The 26,819-nt window shown below is 47.4% G+C and overlaps 1 protein-coding gene across 1 annotated transcript; it reads right to left on the bottom strand.

Annotated features, from left to right (window-relative positions):
- Nucleotides 1-345: 345 nt before the first annotated feature.
- On the bottom strand, nt 346-26,339 carry LOC123613398 (uncharacterized). Its single transcript, XM_074364912.1, has 11 exons — nt 24,425-26,339; nt 19,780-19,902; nt 18,486-18,592; nt 15,055-15,110; nt 11,871-12,037; nt 8,186-8,311; nt 7,727-7,856; nt 6,835-6,872; nt 5,169-5,253; nt 2,811-3,189; nt 346-1,467 (listed from the first exon to the last, which is right to left on the bottom strand). Exons 1-10 carry the CDS (start codon nt 25,722-25,724, stop codon nt 2,811-2,813), a joined length of 2,511 nt encoding a protein of 836 aa, XP_074221013.1. The 5' UTR covers nt 25,725-26,339; the 3' UTR covers nt 346-1,467.
- Between the last annotated feature and the right edge of the window lie 480 nt (nt 26,340-26,819).

A 26,819-nucleotide genomic window follows, 5' to 3' on the forward strand; every position in this document is an offset into this window, starting at 1 on the left:
CATCCACTTATGCCACGTGCTTATTAAGTCAATCACTGTGGCAAGGAGGGTGGATACAGTCAACTTGGGCCAATCAGGGCCTACATTTGGAGCTGGGGATGGGATCAGTCCCACCCAAAATGCTTGATTGCTTCATAACGGAAGAGCTGTGAGGTATGCTTGGGGAAGCAGCCAAAAATATCTACTCCATGATAAAATAAATTACCGTGGGTATTCCAACAGGCCCTCATGAGGACAGCAGACGTCAATCACCTTGGTTTGCCATGTATCGTGTTTGCCATTGAAAGTGACACATAACTGCTATGTGCGTCATCCAAAGTCCCAAATACAAGGATGGACACCAGCTACTAAAGACACTTTATTTGTTAACAGTCAAGAACAAATAATAACAATAACAAATAAAAATGACTTGCCCAAGGAGACCAGACATTAGACATAAACAAGGATACTATTATCATTAAAGAAAGACTGTGCTGGATGTAGCTTCCCCCTTTCTTGGCTGTATGTGTGTTGGTAGCCCCTGCTAAGCCTCTGTCCCCAGGGAAGGCCTCTGTTCTTTAGTGAGGCTCCAGAATCTGCATCACGAGGGAGGGTATGTGTTTAGCATGCACGAGGTCCTGGGTTCAATCCCCAGTACTTCCATTTAAAAATAAATAAACCTAATTACCTCCCCCTCAAAAAAAAAAAAAAAAAAAAAAAAGACCCGGAATCTGCATCACAAGACTGAACATCTGGATCCAGAGCACAGCTGCCTCTCACCATCAGCCAGACAGAAGGCCTACAAGTTTGAAGTGACTTTAACCTCTTGCTCCGGGAGTTTTATCTTCACACCCTTTCCTAGCTTCTGAGTCTTGGGTGGGACACGAAGTAGAGGAAGTGCCCATTCGCTCATCGAGGCGGGGACTCTGAGGGTGAAGGTGGGTCCTGGGTATCTTCTCCCTGACTCAGCCTCCCCGTCCAGCTTCCTTACAGTCACTTGCCCGAGAATGAACCCAAGAACCTTAAAGGATGGTGTCTCTTCCCATCCCCTGGGACCTCCACAGCTGATGTGTAAGAGTCTCCCAGAATTAGGTCACTTATGCACAGGCTGTCAACTCAAAGTGACACTCTTGTAGACTCTTCCAGGAGTGAACGATCTGGGGCACTTCCGTCTAGATTGGAAATGGTTACTGTTGCTCCACCGTGTAAAAGAAACCCCAACCCCTGTACTGACTGGAGCAAATCAACTATCTTAACAAGTGCTGGTCCCATCTGTGTGCATTTAATTTCACAGGTACTTAGCAAACAAACTGTATTCACTGCAAATTGTCACAACTTCCATTCAGAGAGGCTAGGTGTTGGTTGGAAGAGAAATCCCAAACGTCAGAGCTTCTCAGCTGCTCACGTCTCCTTCAGTCTTCCAAACACTTGAAGTAAAAGCTCATATGCTGGGTTCAGGGCCATGAATGGTCCCAAACTTTTACCATCCTAGACAAAAAGAGAGGTGGGGGGGAATTCTTAGAAAAGTATTCCAACAGAAACGTATGAGACAATTTAGATTCATAAAGGATTACTATAATTTTAATTAACATTATTTAATACTACTGTTCCAATTAGAACCCATCATTGTGCTGAGTTCTTTATGCATATTAGCTTATTTGATCTTTATCCTTTGAAGGAGGCATCCTTCTGTCCATTTCACAGATGAGAAAACAAACCCAGAGAAGTCAGGGAACTAGCCCGAGACCACAGACTTAGTAGCAGGAAGGGCAAGGCTGGGAAGCCAGGTGTCTGATTTAAATCCCACACCGACTCAGCCACCAAAGGGCTTTCTTCAGAGGTTATACTTGAGGTAAGGGCTCCAGCGATGTGGAGAAAAGGTTTGAAATGAGTTCGATGGTTAAGGTTCACCTCAGGTAGGACCAACAGGGGCGCCCACGGGACGTTCACCTGGGCCGCCCGCAGAAGTGATCGCACTCGGGGGTGGGGATGGGAGTGGGGGGTCCGGTGCTGTGCTCCCTCCCAAGCCCCTCCCCCACCTCCCATGTCTCCTCCTCTCTCAGCCTATTTTCTACTCTCCTGGGGATGCCTCACCCCACCTCTCCCTCCATCCCTTTCTCCTCACTCTTCCTTTTGAAAACAAATCCTTTCTCTCCTCTCCTGTCTTCTCTCCTCTCTGGCTCCCTCCTCTTCCTGGGCCATCCCTCCTTCCTTCTGTCCTGTCCCTCTTCCCCGCAGGAGTCCCCTGAAGGCTTTCTCCTCTCAGCATTTCACTGGGTTGCACTAAGCAGTGCCAGCTGCGCTTATCTAATGCACATCTGAGGACGAGCTAGTCGCATCGCAAGCCCTCCCATGGGAAATAAAGCATTACCAGCCTCAGAAATTGATCTGGCTGCCTTGAGGTCTGCGGGGAGGAGAGGGGAGCTTTGCCCTTCTGTGGGCTGGATGGGAAGGGTCCACGTAAACAGGACCGTGCTTACATCCAGCAGTGCTGCCCAGGCCTGAGCCAGGTCCTAGTTCCTGCAACAGTCTGGGAGCTGTCATCACAACCACTGGAGTCATATCCGTAGAAACGGATTTAAAGAGACCATAGAGGCATCTAAATTAAAGCTTCTCTTTTTACAGCTGAGGAAATAGACAGCCAGAGAAATTAAGCGATGTGTTTAAAGTCACATAGATGGTCAGTGTTAGGGACCAGGTGGTGGCTATTTACAATAGCTTTGGATTGAAAAAAAAAGCCTACAGGACAGCCAAGGCTGGTGATGATACAACAGCCAGGTCCCTGGGGCATCTCACTCAGCAAAGGAAACAGAAAGCACGTCAAGACTCACCTAATAGTTGGGCGGTGGTGTACTAGCCTGGTCTGTATAGAGACTCTGTGGCTGACTGTCTTCGGAGAGGTTCAGCTTGACTCTAGGGAAGATGCTCCCATGTGCTCCGAGATTGAGGTTTCCATAGGGACCCTGTGGCTGACTGTCTTCAGAGAGGTTCAGCCTGACTCTGGGGAAGATGCTCCCATGTGCTCCGAGATTGAGGTTTGCATAGGGACCCTGTGGCTGACTGTCTTCAGAGAGGTTCAGACTGACTTTAGGGAAGATGCTCCCATCTGCTCCGAGATTGCTAAAGCTGGTCATCTCCTGTAGTCTCAGATTTTGAAATTCATTCTCAACCAAGTTCTGTTCTTCCATATTCTTGCCTTTGATCTTTAATCTGTAATCAGTAACAGGAATTAGAATCTGACAATGGTGGCAAGTTCCTTGAAGCGAATATTAATATTTTATTTAAAAAAGATTTAACATTTTGAGTAATTTCAAATTTACGTATAAGTTACAAAAAACAGTATTACACGAAGCTCCCATACATCTATCACCCAGATTCCCCGTTGTTAATATTTCTGAGCTATTTAAGAACAAGCTGCAGACCTGATGTCCACCACCCATAGTGTCTCATTACTTCATTCCATGCAGATTCCCTCAGTCCATTCATAAGTTCCAGGAAACCATCAAAACCAGAACGTTAATCCTGATCTAGCATTACTGTCTCATTCTACTGATCCCATTTACTATTTGCTAATAATGTTAGTATTGTTAAGTGTGTCTTTGAATTCTTTATGGAAATGATAATAAAGGTCAAAGAAAAAAGATGATTTGTGACAAAACTTTCATTCAGGCAGAGTCACTATCCACAGAAGCACCTCAGTGAATAAAGTGAGTCCCAGGTATAAAGGTCTCAGGAGGAGGAACCGAAGTTTCCCAGGTTCTGCTGCAGGCCCTCAGGGATCTCAAAGGGTCAAAGCCAAATGGAAGTATTTGCAGGTGAAGGAGGCATCTGCCCCAAGTGAACCTCAAACCCCATCCATGGTCCTGCCCTTCAGAGTGGGTCGTGGGGCCAGAGGCACCTATGATGGCCACAGGGCAGTCCCACGGTGAGCCTCAGACACTGGGAATGTCGTAAAGGAAGACCCAGCCCCCTGGTGACCGTGATGGCCAGCCCAGCCCACAGTACAGCTCCTGCCCTGTGACAGCCCTCCTGTCTAAGGTGACGGAGGAGAGGTTTCCTTCCCTTGAAATGGACAAGAAATGATAACTCCTGGCTTGCTCCCAAGAGTCACGAGACTGAGGCTGAGCTAAGAGCAAGCCAGGCTCTGCACTAGGAGGGAGAACCGAGAACCAGGGCTGTCCCAGGGGCGAGCGTCCCCCCACGGCCCCGCAGGGCAGGAGCCAGTCCCGAGAGAGACAGCCTGGCTCCAGAACCCTGGGTCCTGGCCCTCTCCCTGCAAAAGGAGTCATTCTCAGTTCCCAGCTTGGCATCCTGGCAAGCAAGTCTCTGGGGAAGAGTTAATATCAAAATGGAATAGAAGAGAAATAAAATTTTAGAAAAGTAAACTCTATTTGTCCTCTCTTGTTACAGTGCAAAAATACCTATTTTGCCAAAATTTGATAGCAGATAAATGTTATTTTTAAGTAGCTTGGTTTTACCACAGTGGCTCCTCACTTGGCACATTTAGAATGGACTGGATAACAGCTTTCCACCCTGCTCATGGAGGGAACTCAAGATATCTAACTATTCGTTCAGGAAATGAATGGACCCCACTCAAGTTTTAAGAAGAGCACTTAAGACACCGCGCTGAGGAGCAGCCATGAGGAGATCATGTTTCTAAAGCCCAGGGGCTCACTTGAGGTTGTCTGGCTATTTGTGTGAAGACCTGGGCAGGGGAGTGATTGATGAAAATTAGATCTGACAACATCAGTGGAGTCAAATACGCTAACAGCCGAGTCTCAGTGCCATCAGAGAGCGGCTGCTCTGTCACAGTACAGTATTAAGCAAAAACAAACCTCAGGAAAAAAATTTTAAAACACAAAGAATACAAAATTATCTATGTCATTGTAAAAGGTAGAAACAACCTGGAAGAATGTATTTCAAAATGTTGGTGACTGCAGGGTGTCAGGTTTTGTGGGTGAGTGTTTATTCTGCTCCTGTACACATTTCTCTCTTTTCTTCAATGATCATGTGTAGCTTATAGAATCAGAAGAAAATTCAGGTAAGAAAAAAAGGTCATTGGTGTGAGAGAGGCCTCGCCGTATTTTTCAGCTCTTGCCCAGGGAAGTCTGGGCACGTCTGGAAGTTTGGAAACCAGAGTGTAATGATGGTATCACTGTGTCCCCCAAAAGGGACACTTCATCCTATACCTTATCGAGAAGATGAATGCAGTCACTACACCGAGGATGAGGATGCCAGCAATGGTACCCACGATGGTGAGGATCAGCTGAAAATCTGAAAGAGAAAAGAGCTGAGTAGGAGAGGCTCCCCCGAGCACACCTCCACTGCCTACTGCACAGGTGCATGCGTTCCCAGTGGGTCCTGGCCCTGAGGACAATCAGGCTGTGGTCTCTGATGCCTCCAGGGCCAGGATGGAGGGTGGCCCACCTCCTTTAACCCTCTGTCCACCCACCCCCATCTGTGTCTTCAGAACTCAATCAGAAGAGACAGCCTTGCCAGATAAACCAAGACCATAAACACAAAGGAGGCCATGGTGACAGGACCCTCCTGGGCTTCGTGGTGGGTGGGATCTCATCTGAGGTCCACACACCTCCGTGCCTCTGCTGCCTGTGCCTGCCCATCGCTGACCTTGCTGATAAACTAGGGGAACCAGGTGGGGGTTAACTGTGCCAGTAACAGAGGATCCAGGAAATGGCCTGATGGAACCGGTGAGGGAAGAGCCTGGGGGTTCATTACCACCCATCCTCCTCTAGATCTGCTCTGTCTGGCACTACTGAGCCCTTGAAAAGTGGCCTTGGGCTGGCCTTTAAGTGTAACATGTGCAGCGGATTCTAAACACACAGTATGAAAAAAATGTAATCCATCTCATTAATAATTCCTAGATTAATAACCTGTTGAAATGATAATGTGTTCAATATCAAGCAAAATAAAATAATTAAAATCATTTTCACCTATTTCTTTTTACTTTTTACATTTTACTTAACACTTTGAAAATCTGAAATTAATTCTGCAGCTCATGTGCTGTGTCTGTTGGACGCTGCTGCTCTAACCACTTGGATTTTTTCTTCTGCATGACTGCCCTGCGTATCACCTCCAACCTCACTCACGGGGCCATCAACCATTAAGTCTAGGAAAAAACCCTCAAAGGTGATCTGGTCCGAAACTCTCATTTTATAGGTGTGGACACAGAAACCCCAGAAAGGAGAAATGATTTAGCAAACCCAGCCTCACAGCAAAAGATAGTAGGAATTGAAAGCATTTCTCATCACTAACTTTGTGGCTGGCTGAGAGACTGACAGGGGTATTTCATTCATCACTGATCTTTTAATTCATTACATACAATTTCAAATATAAAATCATTTAACATATAAAGTTAGTATTGACCCCAACTGGTGGGAAAGAACTAAGCAACTGAATTTGCAACAACACATGCAAACTAAGAAATCACTCTCAGGCAGAAAAGATTTGAATATTTAACGTCTGTTTTCTAGTTCTGCTCTCCCATGACCACACATTTTTGGAAAACACTGGCCTTGGATCCTTTCTAGCAGCAGACAAGGTGTATTTAAGCTACTGTAGGAAGGAAACATAAGGTTGGGACTCCCTTCTTGGCCTGGGGCAAGTCCAGAGGCAGCAGCCCACGTGCTGGACTGACTTCTCTGATTTCTCACAGCAGAGGGGCCCTGCCCGAGACTAAGGGTGGGCATGGGATGGCCTGACCCAGAAGACAAACACAGGCAGGTTTTCTGTGTCTTTGAGAAACAGGCCCGAGACTTGGGGCACTGGACAGATTCTGAATGTGGTCAAGGTTTGTATCTCAGTTATTGAATAACAGAGCAAGACTTTTCTACTCACTGTCTTTACAGCCAACTCCGCTGTAGCCAAATGCACACCTGAAACACAAGGAGCAGGAAACCGTGGTAAAGAGCCTTGTGGGAGCAGGCCAGACCTCCCACCCAACCTCCGTATGGTCCTTGCATCTCTTTCTTTATCCTCCCTGTTCCATCTTCTTTTCGTCATTTCTTTCTTACCCTCCCCATCTTCCTGGCTAAACCTGGAAGGTTGAGGGGGGCACACAATCCCACATGCTTCCATTTGCTACCATGAATGCTCATGCTGTGAGCACCAGGAGGATTCAGCAATTCAGGGGAGGCTGAGCCTGAGAGGCACGGAGCATAGCAGGACCCCCTCGGGCTGTGGGCCTACCTGGCCCTGCTGAATATTTGCTGCCCGGTGAGGTGGGGCACGTTATTTATATTCTTTGAGCTTCGGGTTCCTCACCTGAAAATGGGGACAGTGCTGTTGTGTGAGAAGAATTACCTAGTGTGGTTCCTAGCACACAGAGGATGTTCAAAAGCTGCTGCTGCTGCTGCTGATGGTGATGATGGTGGTAGTGGTGATGATGGTGATGATGGTGATGATGGTGGTGTAGCGGTGATTGTGATGGTGATGGTGGTGATGGTGGTGATGGTGGTGATGATGGTGGTGTAATGGTGGTGATGATGGTGGTGGTGGTGATAGTGGTGGCAGGGATAGAGGTGGTGTTGGGTGGTTGGTGGTGGTGGTGGTAACGACGATGGTTATGATGACGATAGTGATGATGACAGTCATGGTCATGATGCTCTGTACCTACCAGCTTTTGGCAGGAGCCAACACCCTGACCCTAAACTCATACATCTGTTACAAGCTCTATCCTTTTCGCTCAGCCTCAGCTACGGCAAGATGAAAAAGCAGTGTCTTCTCTTACGGTTGACAGGCCCCGTGACTGTCCTCCCGGTAGCCCGGCAGGCACACGCAGTCCGCGCTCGTGCTGCTCCTCACTAAACATTGCCGCTTGTTCTCTGCGTTGCAGGTGTCATCGCAGGTTGGACCGAAGGCTGCAAAACAGAGTGATTTCTGGGTAATTTTCAGACACAACCTCCTCCTATCCAAAGTGACATGTCACAGAATACAGTGTTTTTCACATTGCTCTTTCTAGGTAAAAGGAAGTGCTCAGTGGTCTGCACGTAATGTGCCCCCTGTGAAGCTGCACAAGGCTCTCCTCACTGGCTCTCAGCCAAGGCCCCACCCAGGTCCGTAGGTCTGCAGCCAACATTCCCACCCCTTAGACTCTGAAAAGCACATGGGAACTTGAGCAGGACAGTCTGTATTTTGAAAATGTATAAGGAGAGAGGAGAGGGACATTTAGAACCAAGGGAGCCCTTACCGACACACATGGGGATCTGCGGGTTGGGCCTCACCAGCCCCTGTTTGCACTGACACAGTAAACCACTGGAGCAGTTGTCCTGGTCATTCTTCTTCTCACAACCATAGTAGTCACACCGGTCTTGCTCTGAGAGGCACACAGAATTCAAAGATGAATTAGGAAGACAGTATGGATAAGGTGACTTGTAAAGCACTCACTCAATTGTTGTGGTAATTGCTTTTTAATAGGTTTGGAATTTAACAAATAAAGACCTGAGACTCTAAAATTCAAGTCCCCAATCATTTCTTCTATATCTATATCCTATATTACTCAATTCAAATTAATTCAATCCAATGCAGTACAGTTATGTTCAATTTCAAGACCTCTTTTGCACCTGGCTCTTTGCTGGATTCCACAGGGGACACAGTAGCTGTGTAAGTTTCAGGCCCCATCTTTGTAGAGTTACATGACTGTCACATCCAGCAGCAGCCTTAGGAACAGTGGGAACTCAGGGGCTCGGGTAGCTAAAGGTCACATTGTGGAGGAGGTGGGTACTGGGCCAAGTGCTGAAAGATGGGGAAGATATGAACAGTCAAAGGAGAGACAAAATCTGTCGAAGTGCAGTAAGTGAGGCATGAAAAGAAGTGAAGGATTGTTGTCCGGGAGTGACGGAGTTGTACGTGGGCAGAAGAGAGGCAGAGAGGTGAGGAGGGAACGTCAGGATTTCTCAGCACTGCCGTTGATTGGCTGTGGGCTTCCTGTTCAATTATTTCATTGGTGGTGGGTCCACGTTCCCTCCATCTATGAACTAAGGCTAATGATTCTTGTTTCGTGTGATTGTTGCGAGAATTGAATGAGATCATGGAAATGCAAGTGTCCACTCAGCAAATAATCGTTGTTTTGTTCATTCACAGGTAGAGCAGGGTTTGAACACAAGGCTAAGGACATTGATGTTTATCATATAAGCCTGAAAATCATTGGTCGATTTTGACCAGAAGCATGGCAGGAGGAAGCAATCTGGTAAGTACGTTAGTCTAGAAGCAGAGCGGAAGGCATTAGGGATAAATGGGGGAATGTGAGGATGGATGATGGGGAGGGGATAGGAGCAGGTAGAGCAGATACGTGCTCACTCTCTTCTAAACACCCCAAATCCATACCTGACCTTCCTTCATCACCTGCCCTTTCAAAATGCCTCCAATTAAAAGCTTAGAGAAAGAGATTCTATAGCTTTTGACACAGAAGAATCTGTCTTTGCAGCAGGAGCAAGAGAGCAGGAGAAGCTGTTTTTCTCCAGAAGTTTGGCACTCTCACGTCCATTTGCTGGGCGGTTCATGCTCCTGTGGCCACCTCGAGCTGGCAGCATGTGGTATTTGCTAATGTATCTCAGAGTACGTGACTGGTCTCAGAGTGGGGAGATGCTGAGAGCAGCTGGTAAAGAAGAGCATTTCTCAGTCTGAGGCTGAACGGTTTCAATTTGGCCAGAGCTCAGAGCCAAGTAGAACCAAATGAGAGCACGGCAAAGGGTACTCAACTATGTCCTGAAGGGTACAATGGTTATTTTCATCTAGTACCCACTCTGAGCGGTCAGTCCCCATGCTGATGGGAACCCTCAACTTCCTCGCACTTGCTGGAGATCTCATCTAGCCCAAAGCAGAGCGTAGGATAAGGTTCTGTCTTGCCCTGCTGACAATTTCACCTTCCGGGGGAGAGGTTCTGACTGCATGAATTGCTACCCTCAGCCAAATTCTGACCCCAAGGAGAAATTTATCGGCAGGCAGAAGTGATGGGTCTCCCGGAAGACAAGGATCACGTGACAGCCAGAAAGAGGAGTGTGACTTAGAGTAAATGTTGACATGTTCAGAAAGGACAAGGTGTAGGTCCACGGCACGAGACTCTGGAAGATGAATGTAGAAGAGAAGGTAAGAAGCTCTGAAAATGTGATTATAACTGTGCAGCTGCAAATGATCCCAATAGATGTATAAAAAAAATACAGTGGGAGAGTGTCTGTAACTTAAGAAACTGGCATGGTTTGCACAGAAGCTCTCAGATGAGAGACAGAAACAAAATATGAAAAGAAGGTCCTGGAACCAAAGATGGAATATTAAACATGTGACACAGTCTAGAGTCCCAAATGAGTTCAAGTTTGCCACAAGCAAAACCCAAAACAGCAGCAAGAGTCCAATGACACAGAGCAAAGGGTTAAACATGAAAAATGGGTAAATCAGTGAAGGGGTGTGTGTCTCTTCCACCAGGAAGTAATACTTGGATGGAAAAGAGTTGAATGGACATGGCTAAGGGAACTGAAGTCCCCGGAAAGAACACAGAGCAGAGCAGCCCCCATCATTCCTGACAAAAGTTTAAGTATTTTATTCCAGAGCATTTATATTCCAGGTCCTGAGAGAATAGTGAGAATCTTTGTGGAATCTTGAAAAAAAGATAAAAGAGAGAGAGAGAAGGTGCCGGAAAACGATCGATGACCAGGATTTCTTTATATTTTCAAAAAGAGAAATAAATTTTGCAAACTAGGCCATGGAAGTTCCAAACATCAAAAAGCAAACATTCAAGAGACAAAAAGAGGAGTCTTGGAAGGATCAAAAATGAGGATGAGGGAGTCGGGCAGGGGTCAAGGGAAGGTGGGGGGAGGCCCAGAGAGAAGACGACTTCAGGACGGGGAGGGCACCAGTGTCAGAGGCTACAGAGAAGTCAGAGAAATTGTTCCTCAGCAGAAGCCTTTGGATTTGGTTGCCACGGGAAGAACCAGTTATAAAGAACTTCCCGCAGGCCAGCCGGCCCTAACAGCTCCCTCTGAGGGGAGGACCTCCTGAGGACGGCTGTGCTGGTTGCAGTCATAGTACCAGTTTACTCCTGCCTTCCTATCTACGCCCCTAGCAGCACCGGGCACACTGTGTTTGGTCATGTGAACTGAGGACAGTTGTAAATCTAACATAAGCAGAAAGTGAGAAACACCTGTGTATTGAAACTTGCCCTCTTGCTGCTCTTGAAACTCTTTGGGACTAACCTGCTGGGGGATGAGAGACCACGTGGAGCAGGGACTAACCGTCCCGCTGAATCATCTGAGATCAACTGGTCCCCAGGAGGCCCACCCAGCAGCTAACGGCAGATGCCTAAGTGAGCCCAGCAGAGAGCAGCCAAGCTCCACCTAGGTCAGCAGAAGTGCCCAGCTGAGCTCAGCCCACATTCTGACCCAGAGAATCACGGTGCGGTAATAAATAAATGGTGGTTGTTTTAGGCCACTAAGTTTGGGGTGTTTGTAACACAGCAGAAATGAACAGTCACAGCTCTGCTGTGGGCTTGTGTGTCTGCCTAGAGGAGAGCCAGTATAAGTAAAACTTTCTGTGAGCATTTGGAAAGCTCTAACTTGGTAGAGAGCCCTCTTTTTTCTCCTTCTTCATCTTTCCATGTCCAGAGGCTATTTGTCCAAGACTACCTTCCAAGCAGAGGGACAAACTAGTCCATTTTTTGACTTAGGAGACAGTTAGGAAGGAGCAGAAGCCACGTGAGAGAGGAAAGGGAGGGAGGAAGAAAGGACGGTGCAAAGGAAACTCGTCTGTGGACGTCAAAGGACAGATGTCTGTGGATTCAATTACCCAGTTCTTCTGGCCCCCTTCACACAAATAATAGCAAAGTTTATGAAAACCTAGATAGGTCTTCAGGTAAATGTGGAATAAAATTATTTGATACTTACCAGTATATCCTGTAAAGACATCTGCATTGTCTTCAATTGCTTTTGTAATTGCATTAGATACTGTAGTCTCATTTAGTTCTGTAGTTTCCTTAAAGATGTTTACTACTTCTATGTCAACATCCTTGTCACCAGCACGCAATTCAGATCTTGCTGCAGATGTCCTAAGACTGAAATGAAATCATTACTTGATGAATTGAACTTAAGCTTCAACAAATAGGTCTTCAGACCTCCCAGACTCTCAAATCTCCCAGCACTAGTCCCAACCCACTGTTCTAAATCCACAGTTGAGGCCCACATAGGGAGACCTGGGGTTGCAGTAAGATGGCAGTTCATAGCCCAGAGATCTCTATTCGATGTGCATTCAGAGGAAATCTATGGCTACAATAAGGTCCTGCTGGAAGGTACGTAAAAACATTGTGGACAAACTTGTTTAGCATCTAGGAGCCCGGAGTGAACCAGAAGTAGAAGTTGCATCTGAAATAGGAAAGTGTCACTTTCTGCAGAAAATCAGGAGTACATTTCTTAACAACATGTAAAATCTCAGACTTGTGCTTTGAGAGAGACAGATGGGTGTGTGTTCCTCCCTGTGCACAGAGAGAGCAGTAATCCACCACACAGAGTCTGGGTCATTCCCAGAAAAGGCCCAGGAAGCCAGCAGGCAGTTCAAAGTGCATGCAGATTGGGCCTGGGCACATAGGACCCAGAGAAGAACTGATCCCAAGGAGGGTGGGGCTGGGGGAAGCATCAGCATACAGCCCGACATCACATCCCCAGACACTAAGTCCTCCTACGACCAGGACATCGTAAGGGCCTCTCTCTCGAATCAGCGCTGCAATTTGGGGCCCTAAGAACAGCTGTGCCAAGTTCTGTTTCATTATCCAAAAGGAATCAAGTCACACAACCACTGAGAGAGAGAGAGAGAGAAAAACGACTGTTAAAACCTGCTTCCCTCTCTGATTAGTGTCCGTGTTTTTTTTTAAGACTCAGGATCTATTTTTCCCGTCTAATTATTTTCCTGTATTCTCTTTTGACATCTGAATAAACACAGAAGCTTGAAAACATAGCCAGCCTGCTTGGGAAATGTTCACCGCCATGTGGGTTCTGCAGAACAATCAAGAAAAACCGAACATGAACCAAATTCTGCTTTTTAGGAATCATCCCATAAAAAGGGATTCCAAAACGAAAAATGGGCTTCTAATTCTAATTAAAAGTTTCCTACAGTAATTTGCTCATAGTAGGATTTGAAGGCGGGAGTGGAAGGAACAGGGCAGTGAGAAAGGGGTACTTGACACAAGCAATTCTTTATCGGTTGAAAGATGCCCAGAGATCCACGGTGTAACTCTGCAGTGGGGCTAGGGAAGAAATGCCGTCCATTATTCATTGATTCAGAGAACCTACTAGCACACACCCCAAGTCAGGAGGCAAGACGTCCCACTCACAGAACATTTACAGGAAACACTGGAGCAGCCGCGCACTTACGCGACAAGAGGTGCAGAATGCAGGACTACAGCGCGGCTTGCAGTTAAGCACCCAGGGATCGAGACCCAGGATGGACAGGACACCGTCTTCTGTGGCCCAAGACCAGTCCCAGCTTCCCTGAACCTGAGTGTCCTCCTCTGTCCAAACAGAGCTTCGAGTGTTTGAGAAACTCTGAGGATCCTTCTCATTCCAACATTTAGGCAGGAAATAAAAAGATCTTGGGGAATCAGAGGCAAGGGCACTGGTCTGGAGTCTAAGAAATCCCTTTGAAAGTGAAACCAAGGTCCACGTGCCGGGCAGGGCCCCTGAGCTGAAGGGAGTCACTCCTCCCCAGGACACTGAGCTCACAGGTGAGGGGTTGCCTCCAAACACCGCTGGCTCCCTTTCAGTAACTTCTTAGGAATGACGGGAGTGCCAGAGCAACAGGGAACCCCCAGATGACCTTGTGGGGCCAGCTCTCCCTCACACTTGCAGGGTCTGTTATTCTGGACGGGAAACAGACAGGAACTAACATGTTTTGAAACTGACTCTGTTCCAGGCACTTTGCACAGGGAATCTTCCCAAGGGTATCTCATTTGCTCCTCCCGGGGTTTCAAAAGTTGATTGGATTATCCCAGTTGTACAGATGAAGTAATAAAAATTTAGAGAGGTTAAATCACCTGCCTAGTCACACAGCAAGTGGTGCCAAGGCCAGGATTCGAGTGTGGATTTAGCTGACCCCACCACACTGCACTGATCCTGTTTTTATCCAGTCATCCCGATGCACGAACTCCTTGTTTTCCCTTAAGCCAAACCTAATGCCCTGACAGTTGGTGGCTGTACCTCCAGCTTTGAGCCTCCACATCGGGGCTCAGCTCCCTGCCTGCCGCTTGCCCTGGGCCTCCTATTGGCTGCCTGCTGTCCTGGCCACCAATCATATGGGACCCTTGTTTACCGCCAAGATCAAAACGCACCAGCTTTAGGAGGTCTTCTCTGAATTTATATATATGAATGTATATATTGTACATTTTTCCAGTATGGATTTGACAAAGCTTATAAAGATAGATGAGGTAGTAAAACCATAAAATACAAATACATTAGGGCTGCTTTTTCTGCATGACTCCGTTCACCTTAGAGCTGCCTTTCCCCGGCCTGCTGCACTTGTGTGTCAGCATGCTTCAGAGAAGGCCGAGATGGAATCACTGACTTTTTGAGGCTCCTCTGCCTTTTTGGGTTCCTTAGTAGCACGTAACCCTGGTCATTGGATATTCATATGCTCACTGAATGCCTGTTCTTCCTGAAGAAAGAGCTCAGGACGGGCCCTTCAGTGGCCAGGTGTGTGCCTGGGGAACTCCTCTCTGCTCATTTCCCCCATGAGGGAAGAGACAGCCATGAGTCACTCATTGTGCTCCTGGCCCCCTGGAAGGAACATGGTTTGTAGCCAAGGGATCAAACCAAACAAACTGATGACTGGTGATGTCACGTGTGCACACTGCTGCGTTGCCAATCACAGGCAGCATCTTGCTGTTCCCAGGCTGCACCCTGCGCACCCATGCATGGCTCAGTGTGACATCAGAGGCTGGGCCCTCTGCAATGAGTGCTCTTCCTGACATGTGACTCGCCACCCTATGGCCTCACTGCCTCACGGGGAATGCCAGAGAAGATGGGAAGATAGGCATACACACACCTGCTTCCAAAGTTCCCCTTCAGTCCACAGCAAACTTACCTTATTTTAACAATTACAGTCTGTCCGTAATCAGAATTGTTAAATGCCTTTTTAAACTGTGGAGGAAAAGAACAGATTTAATAACTACAAAGAGGGGGGAAATGTGATACTGTATCTATGTTTTAGCATAAGTCCATTTCTAAACTCATTTATACAAATAATACAGCAAATTATTTATTCTTTACATACGCTCTAACACCTTTCAGTAAGTTTTGCTTTGAAATAGTAAGATTCTGATATAATTCAGAGCTACCCAGGAAAAAGCAGGAAACCTAAAGCACTCAGTCTAATCAATGATCACACTCTTAAAAATCAGCTGACTAACTTCAGTTTTGTCTTATCAAAGCCACGGTGAAGTTCTGCAAGTCTGTTACACTTACCTGTATGCAAACTTCATACACTCATCATTTATCCAGGAACACATAATTGCCTGCCTTCCCAGGGCGTCAGGCCAGGAACACGGAGATGACCAAGGTGGGCAGAACCAGCCTGAGAGCCAATGGGGGCTACACCATGAACTTGAGTGAGGGGAGCACCACAGAGAGTATGATCTACCCTGGGCGTTCAGAGAAACTCCCTCCAGGCTGCAGAGAAGCAGAGCGAGCGGCACAAAGGAGAGCAGCCTTCCAGCACTTCAGCGGGTGGTGCGGGGCCAGGGCGCGGAGCGAGCGGCAGCCCGGGCCGGCCTTCAGAGGTGGCCGGGCTCAGAGCGGAGCGGGCTCAAGTGCCACCTTTCTCCCCCTGTCAGCTTTCTTTGAACCTCGCTGTCTGACTGGGAAGTGTGAGATAGCAGTAATTTCCACCACCCAAGGCCGCAGGTGTAGACGAGGAGGGGGAGTAAAGGATCGTGGCTTTGTGCGCTGGAAGGGGCTCCAGCACAGGTAGATCTTGCTAGGCTCGAGTTGTGTCCCAGGAGCAGAGACAACTCTAGAAATTTATACAGACGTGGCCAGAGGTAAAGCTGGGACTCTGGCAGGGGTGAGGGGATGGGTGTCCCAATTAGAACATAAGTTCTTTGATGACACAAATGAGATTCATTTTCTGTTTCTTAGGACACAACCCCCCTCCCGCCTGCTCACCCCTATCCTCGTCCCACAGCGCCCAGCACCAGGCAGCCCCCAGGAAACACCCACACCAGCTGACTGATGACTGAGGGAATTAAATGTGAAAGTCATGACCTTGGACGTGTCTTCTCCTTTTTGGGCCCCAGTCTCCATGTTTATTACATGAGTGTTGAACTGGGTTGGTGCAACTGTTTTAGAATCCAAGAATTTTATTATTTTTCTCCCACGGGGGCCCTACATTTTAAAAGATCTTGGCAACCAATGTCACTTAGAAAGATGTTAGAACATTTCTCTTTCATTCTAGTCAAATCCAAATAAATTTGATGCTCTCCTTATTCTGGGCAGCCTTATATCTGGAATATGTCAGATTCCTTTTCAATTCTTTTAAATATTAGGAAGGGCTGGTATTTCTGTAAACCATCAGGGCCCCAGGTATCTACTTGAAAAAAGTTCACTGAATGACCTCCAAGTTTCCATCATCTCCCCTACTGACCACTGCCCATTTAATTTCCTTAATCTCAAAGAAGAGATTGCAAAATTAGCATCTGCCATTGGAAAAGGGTTTCCATTTTTCCCTCTTCCAGGCCACCCTTTGAGGATTTGGGGATATGCACCTCTTCAGCGGAAGGGCTGCAAGGCTGGGCAGGAGGGCAGGAGTTATCCAAACAGGCCTGCCGGCTTCCACTGCACAGCAGAGCCAGCAGGGAAGGAGAAGCAGCTCCGTGGTCAGGCAGGTCTGGGTTCACATCCCCCCACCCCGTCCTCACTCATCAGCTGGGCGACCTTCGGCCAGTTACTCAGCCTTCCTGATCCTTGACTACCCACCTCACCTGCAGAACAGTTCCACAGCACCGTCTCCCCCATGTGGCGATTTTGAGAACTAGAAATATTATGCATAAAATGCCAGGTACAGCAGCAGTAGGGAAACTTCAAAACCCTGTGCAGACTGTCCCTTTGAATCTATCTGGGGACAAAAAGGACCCTGGGAGACGTCTCAGGGCCTGAGCTGGCACTGCCCTGGCTATAGAGTCTGCTAAGTGGACCTGGAAGAAAGTAAATGTCTCTCTTTCCCCACCTCTAGTTGTTGCAAAGGAGTTTTGGTGCTTCCCTTTCAGATTGATAGCCTCTTAGAAATTACAAGAGTGCTCTAGCCCTTCCTGCTTCCCCAGGATCATTGAGACCTGCCTGAGATCAAGTCACTGAACTAGACTCTGAAGCCCGGGGCCTAGGCCTGTAGCCAGAGGGGGTTTTGGACACTCGTACTCAGAGCAAGTTGGGAAGTGCAGTGGCCACAGTGGCCAGAGATTGGTAAAGCCACACAAGACCATCAGGGGTTCCCTGGAAGCAGGAACACACTGGTGTTACTGTCCTCAATGTAGCACGTATCATGCAAGCGGGGATTTGGAATGTAGACCCAGGGTGAGAGGCTAAGTCCGTCCAGCTGGCCCCTGGTGCACAGGTGGTGCAGCAAAGGGGCAGGGCAAGCCCGGGGCACCCGGGCATTGCTCACAGTGCCTGGCACCGGCTGTTTGCTTGTAAGCACTCACTCTGTCTGTACCATCTGTAAATCATTTGGATAATAATTTTTCACGTTTAACAAATTCTAATAACAAAATTCTTTTGTAATGTTATAATTTCAAATTGAAAGACATTGACATAGAGTAAGATTTTAATTTTTAACATCTTACTAGAATTCTAAGATGTATTTACAAGCTAACATTTTCTTCTTCAAAACCAAACTTTGAGAAATACTGGCTGGAGGCCCTAAGACCTTCCAGATCTGACAGCAGTTGGTCCAGAATGAAGATCTCCATCTCTCCATGTTGACATTCTTACTCACAGTAATCAAAATGAAACGAAGCTATTGTTCATTTTGACATTTTTGAACATGGGAAAATGAAATAACGGATGTTAAGTCAGATGGAGTTCCTCTTCCAGATGTTAAAAAAGCCAGACAAGCACAGGAAAATGTGCAAATTTGATTGTAAAAAGAAAAATATCTTTAAATTTTTTTCCCTTCAAGACTATGAAAATAATTTATTTTAAAGCATCATTACATTTATCTGTCCATTTAAAAATATTTTAATAGCCTCTGTAAGAATGAGTATGGCATGGCCGCCAGGTGTAGGGGCAGGGGTGCGGGGACCAGGGCCCCAGAGGAGGAGCCGGGCAACCAGGAAGCAGTGACACCCAGGAGCTGGGGACAGTTACTGTTTACCAGCCAATAAGGGTGCATTTCTCTGTTTGAACCACTGGTACAGCCACACCCATGTGAACCACCTGAATGTCATTCTCTAGTTAGAGAGAGAATAGTCAGTGTTAGAATAAAGAATATCTGTATGGAAAAGATAGTTAGAAAATACTTACAAATTCAGTAATTTCAAAATGTAATTTTTGATAGGCCACAGAATTTTCATCTTTCAAGTCCTCTATATTTGATGTTTTGAATGTAATTGTACCAGGGAATATCTTTCCTGAAATTCAAGCAGAATATTTCTGTGATACTTAATGTAAAAAGGGCCATTTCCATTTTGTTTAAAACATAGATTATTGTAAAAAAATTCTAAACTTATGAAGATACTACTGGAAGTATGGGAATACGAAAAACATTACCCCCTATTTCTCCCAGCTCTGTTTTTTTTCTGTGCCTGGTTTACATCGTTATAGCTCCAATATATATCACGAGTCTTCTTTACTTATTATTACATAATAAACATTTTTCCAGATTATTACTTAGGCTTTGCAACTATCATTCTAAATGCTATATAGTATTCTATGAAATACATGTTCCCTCCATTGATTTTTTTTAGTGCTTTTAATTATTTAAAAGGGAAAAAAAGCTTGCAGTGAACGTCTTCATACACAGAGCTTTCTATTTTGGAGGTCATTTACTTAGAGTGCACCCTCAGAAATGAGATTATTAGTGCTTAAGATAGGACATCCTTCTGCGTTTTGGTATATCTCTAATCCCTGTGGCCAGTACAGTTCATTCATGTCCTATAGAGTTGGTCTGCTCTGGGAAGGAAGGGTATTTCTCATTCAGAAAACAGATCCACATTTATAAATCAGTAAACAGCCTTGGACTTTCATAGCAGTCAGCTGGTCTAACCAAAAAAGTGTAGTGCTGATTTGCTCCTAAAGTCCGTTTCCAGAGCTGAGAAGCTCTTAAGTCTCCAAAAATAGGGTTTGGTGTTTGGAAGAAGCAAATCCTATGACAACACAGAACAGGACCAAGGTCAGAGCCGAAGTAGCCCGGCTTGTCTGGCTGAGTGGTTTTAGGCATACGGCCTTATTCTGTATCAGAGGAGCCACGGAGCAGCACCACCCTGTGTTTATGCAGCCTTTGTACTTTGTCAGGGACTTCAGCACCTCTCATTCTCATTTTGACCCCATGGCACCGTTCCTTGAACGTGAGGTGAAGGGACACATGCACTCCTGTACCTTCAGGACTAGCTCCCAGGTCTGACTCGGTCCATTTCCTCTCCCACTAGGTCCCAGTGAGATAAAGACAGGTGCCTCTTCTCTACTTGGTGGGGCTTTGTGGCCTCCAAATTTGCCTCTACCTTTAGAATTCTGGAGGCTCTTTTCACCATCATCTTAAGTTTTCTATTCCATTTAGGTCTGAGGTGCAGGTCTACATGGTTCATCCCTTGTCACTCACCTTTACTGCATGTGGAAGAGTTATAGTATTGCCCTTCTGGACACAGGCAGAAAAATGTATCATTCAGACTCACACACGAAGAACCACCCTTACAGGAATCCTCTTGGCAAGGGTTGGTGGGACCTGCAATGGAGTAGAAAGAGATTAAAAATCCATAGATTGACAACAAATAACACTCAGAAACATACTTTTAAACCTTCATGCCTCCCTCCCAGGCACTTTCTGTTCGTTAGCTGTGTTATTCCATGGTACCCTCTTAGAACAGCTAGAAACAAATACATATTTTCTTACGTCTCTAGGAAGTTTGTTGCTAAAATTCTGGAGCCAAGCGCTTGTCAACAGTAAAGGTCAGAGTCTGGTGGGTAAGAGTCTGCTCAGAGAGGGGTAGCAGCCTTCTAACTGCAAGGAGTACGGAAATATGTTGGACCTCAAGGATCCTCCAGAACCTTGACGTCTGGTCCTCCAGCACTAGGTAGGGCTCCCACAACCATTTTAGAGAAAGCATCGTATTTTTTCAGGAAGATGTGAATAGCTCAATTACAGGGAAGACCAGGCAGGACGCTCCAAAAAGAAGCTATTCTATTCTGGTTAGCATCATGGCATACAGACCCAGGAAGAAAGGAAAGGGATAGTAAGGGAACAATGTGGATTAACTCAGTGAACATTCCAAGAGCAAGCAATGCGGGGACACTCCACCCTCTGGCTTTCTGAGTGGATGACCTGAATAAATGGTGAGAAGAATGTTACAGTGGTCTCTGCACCACTGGCCAGGACTCCAAGACAAGGCCAGGTGCAGCATCCTTCCTATCTCTGTAGAACTGATGGGACCCGAGAAGGGAAGATAGGTCACTGGCCAAACGGTGGTCTTGGCTAGCCACTTTCTTCATCTCTGTCCACTGAAATGATTCTGAGCTTTGATTTCAGAATAGATCATGTGACTGACAACCTCCAGAGCTGTCTTAAGATTCACATGATCCTATAGGTGAAAATCACTGCTCTTAAGAAAAAGCTGTGTATAAGCTACAATGTGTACAACATGGTCTCTTTTCTTATTGAAGTACAGTTGATTTACAATATTATAATTTCAAATGTACACTACAGTGATTCAGTATTTTTGTAGATTATACTGCATTATAAGTTATTATAAGATAATGGCTATAATTCCCTATGCTATATAATATATCCTAGTTGCTTATCTATTTTATAGATAGTAGTTTGCATCTGATAATCCCATACCCCTAATTTGTCCGTCTCCCTTTTGTTAACCACAAGTTTGTTTTCTATATCTGTGAGTTTGTTTTTGTTTTGTATATGCATCATTTGCATTATTTTTTAGATTCCACATATAAGTGATATCATACAGCAGTTGTCTTTCTCTGTCTGACTTATTTCACTTAATATAATGCCCTCCAAGTCCATCGACATTGCTGCAAATGGCAGAACTTCATTCTTTTTATGGCTGAGTAATATTCCATTGTGTATGTGTGTATATATATAAAAATATATAATGTATATGTATAATATATAATGTATGTATATCATGCATTTTATAAATATATATATGTGTGTATGTGCGTGTATATATCTCTCTCTCACATCTTTATCCAATCAGCTGTTGATGGGCACTTGGGTTGCTTCCATGTCTTGGCTGTTGTAAATAATGCAGCTATGAATATTGGGGTCCTTGCATCTTTTTGAATAAGTGTTTTTGTTTTTTCCAGCTATATACCCAGGAGGGGAATTGCTGGATCATATGGTAAAACTAAAAACAGAACAACTATATGATTCAGCAATTCCACTCCTGGGCATGTATCTAGAAATAACATGCTTTGTTTTATGATAAAGGAGGGGACTACATACAAACATACAAGTGTATATGTTTGTATTTGCCCAAACACAAGCAGCTGGCCACAGAAGCTGCCTCTGGGGAAAGAAACTGGGGTCCTGTATCCTAGGGGTTTAAGATGGGAAGGAGATTTAATTTTTACTGCATATACTTTTATTCTTTTACTTTAATTAAATTTAAGCTTCTTTTCCCATAACTCTGGACCTAATGTAGTTTTATTTTAAAATGAAAAATAAAATAGTGCTGGTGAGGAACTCTTATATTGGCAGGAATGTTAAATGGTACAGCCACTTTGGAAGATAGGTTGGCAGTTTCTTACCAAACTAGATGTACTCTTACCATGTGACCCAGCAAGTGCCGACCTTAGTACTCACCCAAGGTAAATACTAAATATTAACTTTGTATTTACCACAACTCACATCCGCTCATAAACCTGTACACTGATAGCAGTTTTATTCAAAATCACCACAACTTGGAAGCAACCAAGATGTCCATTAGTAGGTGAGTGGATAAACAAACTGTGGTACAGCCACACAATGGAAAATTATTCAGTGTTCAGTCTCGAAAAGACATAGCGAAATGTTAAATGCATATTATTCAGTGAAAGAAGCCAATCTGAAAAGGCCACATACTGTGTGAATCCAACTACATGACACTCTGAAAAAGGAAAAACTATGGCAACAGTAAAAAAGGCCAGTGATTGCCAGGGGTTAGCTGGAAGGGAGCGGTGAATAGGCAGAGCACAGGGGATTGTTAGGAAAGTCTTTATGAACATAGCCTTTATGAAACCATAATGATGGATACACATCTTCTACATTCATCCAAACCTATAGAATATACAACACCAGCAGTAAACCCTCATGTGAACTGGACTTGGGGCAACTATGATTTGTCAGTGCAGATTCATCAGTTGTCACAACTGTACCCTCTGGTGAGGGATGTTAATAATGAGGGAGGCTATGCAGGCATAGGAGCAAGGAATACAGGAAATCTCTGTACCTTCCTCTCAATTCGGCTGTGAGTCTAAAACTGCTCTAAAAAGTAAAGTCTATCTAAAAAGAATTTTTTTAAGAGTGAAGAAAAATCAGGCTCCATGCAACACAGGAGGCATAATGCAGTGTCTCATAAACAATGTAAGGCTCTCCCCTCCAACCAGGTGTAAATCAATATTCTAAGGAAAGTAAATAGCTTTTTAAATAAGCCTCAGCTACGCTGCAAGGATAATTTGGAAAATCCTAGGGAAGAAACTGAGTGCAGCACCCTTCTGGACACACTGGACAGACAACTCCCTGCATGCTTTCTTCCTGGCAATAAAGGACAGACTTGTTAGCTCTTCTGTGTCTGGGAATAAAGTCACATGATGTTACAGTGTGAAAGGGATTTGGGAGGCTATTTAGTTCAATCACACCTGATTACAGATGAGCAAGTAGAGGCCAAGAGAGAAATGATTCGCCCTGCACCCCACAGTAGTGAGTGTAGGGCCAGAACACAGATTGCCTTACTCAGGGGGGTGGGGGCATAAATGGCGTAGAAAAGCTGCTTTTCCTGATCACGGGATTTGTGTAGCTGCCTTCAGAGTGGCTCCTCCTGTCATGAAAGAAGACTGGGAATCCGGTTGTGACACATGCTCTGCCTCCATTTGCTTAATCATCCATATCTTAGATCTATCCAAGAACATTAGGGAAGCCAAAGAAGTAAGCGTAGGGAGACATCAATTGTTTTTTGACTTTGGGCAACTTGCCGCCCTCACTGGGCCTCAGTTTCCCTTTCTGAGAATAACAGTTTATCTAGACCCTTTTCGCAAAGGTTTGAGGATTCTTTTAGACCAGGGGCTGGCAAACTCTCACTCAGGAGCCAATAGTGGCCAGTCTTCTGTTTTTCTTCTAAAGTTTTATTGGTACACAGTCAGGCACATTCATTTATATATTGTCTACAGCTGCTTTGATATTAAAATGGTAGAGCTTAGTGGCTGTAACAGAGACCTCATTGTGGCCCACAAAACCTAAAATATTTACTAGTTTGCCTTCACTGATAAAACTTGCTGACCCTTGCTCTAGACCAAGTTTTGGGAAATGAGGCAAGTGGTTTCTGTTTCAGTAACTTTGGCTTGAGGTCAATTGTCCTCTCTTAGTACCCCCAAACACCCATCCTCTGGACCATGGCTCTGCTCACGTCTAGGACGAGGACTGAGCACTGCTGTGGTTTGGCTTTTTATCCCTCAAATTCCAAATTGCGATCAGCTACTTTTGCAATGTCATATTTCTCAATAGCACTTGGTCAGGAACCGGGGTAGCACTGACTCCTTCCTTCAGGAGACCAGGGATCTAGACCAGTGGGGCTGGAGAGTCAGTGCTTATTAGGACCTGACCTTCTCAGAGAAGCTGAAACTATTTCCAAAAATCTCCTAGGAAGACAGAATCTGGAAAAGCAGCTTTTCTGAAGTCCAAGTTCATAAAAATATTCCCCATCTGGCAAATTGCTGGAGGAAAGGAAAACAGAATAGACCTACAGGCAACCTTGTAGCATCTCTGTCATCGCTCTTAGTCTTTGTGACTGCAGACTTTTTAACTCTAGAGTTTCGTATCCAAGGAAACCTTGAGTCACTTCACAAGCACTTCCCAAGCACTTCCCTACTACATGAGAACACACTTACCTACCATCCATCACAGTGCTGTGACTCCTCACTGAGGAGTCTTTCCTGGAATTGCTCTTAACCTGTGGGACCAGGGTTTGGGCTGTTGGTCTCTGATGAAGTGCTGCTGCCCCAAGTCACTGAAGGAACAGTCCCTATGAAATTACCTTTCGTGACAGTGGTGCCCGCAGCTACCGTGGTGGGAGGAGGAGGGCTCGATGCCGTGATGCCTGCAGCCGCCGTGGTGCTCTGAGCCCCTGTGGAGGAAGGAGGAGGGCTCGATGCCGTGGTGCCTTCAGCCGCTGTGGTGCTATGAGTCCATGTGGAGGAAGGAGGAGGGGGGGATGGCGTGGTGCTTGCAGCCGGCGTGGTGCTTGTAGCCGCCGTGGTGCTGTGAGCACCCGTGGAGGAAGGAGGAAGGCTCGATGCCGGGGTGCCTACAGCCGCCGTGGTGCTCTGAACCACTGTGGAGGGAGAAGCAGGGCTCGATGCCGTGTTGCCTGCAGCCGCTGAGGTGCTCTGAGCCCCCGTGGAGGAAGGAGGAGGGCTCGATGCTGTGGTGCCTACAGCTGCCGTGCTGCTCTGAGCCACTGTGGAGGGAGTAGCAGGGCTTGTTGCCGTGGTAGCTGCAGCTGCCGTGGTGCTCTGAGCCACCGTGGAGGGAGTAGGAGAGCTTGATGAACTGGTGCCTGCAGCCGCCGAGGTGCTCTGAGCCCCCGTGGAGGGAGAAGGAGGGCTCGAAGCCGTGGTAGATGCAGCTGCCGTAGTGCTCTCAGCCCCCGTAGAGGAAGGAGGAGGGCTTGATGCAGTGGTGCTCTGAGTACCCGTGAAGGGTGTAGGTGGGCTCGAAGCCGTGGTGACTGCAGCCGCCGTGGTGTTAGGAGCCCCCGTGGAGGAAGGAGGAGGGCTCGATGCTGTGGTGCCTACAGCCGCCGTGCTGCTCTGAGCCCCCGTGGAGGAAGGAGGAGGGCTCGATGCTGTGGTGCCTACAGCCGCCGTGCTGCTCTGAGCCACTGTGGAGGGAGTAGGAGGGCTCGATGCCGTGGTGCCTGCAGCCGCCGTGGTGCTCTGAGACCCCGTGGAGGAAGGAGGAGGGCTCGATGCCATGGTGCCTGCAGCCGCCGTGGTGCTCTGAGCCACTGTGGAGGGAGTAGCAGGGCTTGATGCCGTGGTAGCTGCAGCTGCCGTGGTGCTCTGAGCCACCGTGGAGGGAGTAGGAGAGCTTGATGCCGTGGTGCCAGCAGCCGCCGAGGTGCTCTGAGCCCCCGTGGAGGGAGAAGGAGGGCTCGATGCCGTGGTGGCTGCAGCCGCCGTGGTGCTCTGAGCCCCGGTAGAGGAAGGAGGAGGGCTTGATGCAGTGGTGCTCTGAGTACCCGTGGAGGGTGTAGGTGGGCTCGAAACCGTGGTGACTGCAGCCGCCGTGGTGCTCTGAGCCCCCGTGGAGGAAGGAGGAGGGCTTGATGCCATGGTGCCTGCAGCCGCCGTGGTGTTCTGAGCCCCCGTGGAGGAAGGAGGAGGGCTCGATGCCGTGGTGCCTACAGCCGCCGTGGTGCTCTGAGCCACTGTGGAGGGAGTAGCAGGGCTTGATTCCGTGGTAGCTGCAGCTGCCGTGGTGCTCTGAGCCACCGTGGAGGGAGTAGGAGAGCTTGATGCCGTGGTGCCTGCAGCCGCCGTGGTGCTCTGAGCCACTGTGGAGGGAGTAGCAGGGCTTGATGCCGTGGTGCCTGCAGGCACCGTGGTGCTCTGAGCCCCCGTAGAGGTAGGAGGAGGGCTAGATGCAGTGGTGCTCTGAGTACCCGTGGAGGGTGTAGGTGGGCTCGAAGTCGTGGTGACTGCAGCCGCCGTGGTGCTATGAGTCCCTGTGGAGGAAGGAGGAGGGCTGGATGGCGTGGTGCTTGCAGCCGCCGTGGTGCTGTGAGCACCCGTGGAGGAAGGAGGAAGGCTCGATGCCGTGGTGCCTTCAGCCGCCGTGGTGCTCTGAGCCACCGTGGAGGGAGTAGCAGGGCTCGATGCCGTGGTGCCTGCAGCCACCGTGGTGCTCTGAGCCACTGTGGAGGGAGTAGCAGGGCTTGATTCCGTGGTAGCTGCAGCTGCCGTGGTGCTCTGAGCCACCGTGGAGGGAGTAGCAGGGCTTGATGCCGTGGTGCCTGCAGGCACCGTGGTGCTCTGAGCCCCCGTAGAGGAAGGAGGAGGGCTCGATGCCGTGGTGCCTGCAGCCGCCGTGGTGCTCTGAGCCACCGTGGAGGGAGTAGCAGGGCTCGATGCCGTGGTGCCTGCAGCCACCGTGGTGCTCTGAGCCACTGTGGAGGGAGTAGCACGGCTTGATTCCGTGGTAGCTGCAGCTGCCGTGGTGCTCTGAGCCACCGTGGAGGGAGTAGGAGAGCTTGATGCCGTGGTGCCTGCAGCCGCCGTGGTGCTCTGAGCCACTGTGGAGGGAGTAGCAGGGCTTGATGCCGTGGTGCCTGCAGGCACCGTGGTGCTCTGAGCCCCCGTAGAGGTAGGAGGAGGGCTAGATGCAGTAGTGCTCTGAGTACCCGTGGAGGGTGTAGGTGGGCTCGAAGT

The sequence above is a fragment of the Camelus bactrianus genome, chromosome 1, assembly GCF_048773025.1.
Source record: "Camelus bactrianus isolate YW-2024 breed Bactrian camel chromosome 1, ASM4877302v1, whole genome shotgun sequence".
Taxonomy (NCBI): domain Eukaryota; kingdom Metazoa; phylum Chordata; class Mammalia; order Artiodactyla; family Camelidae; genus Camelus; species Camelus bactrianus.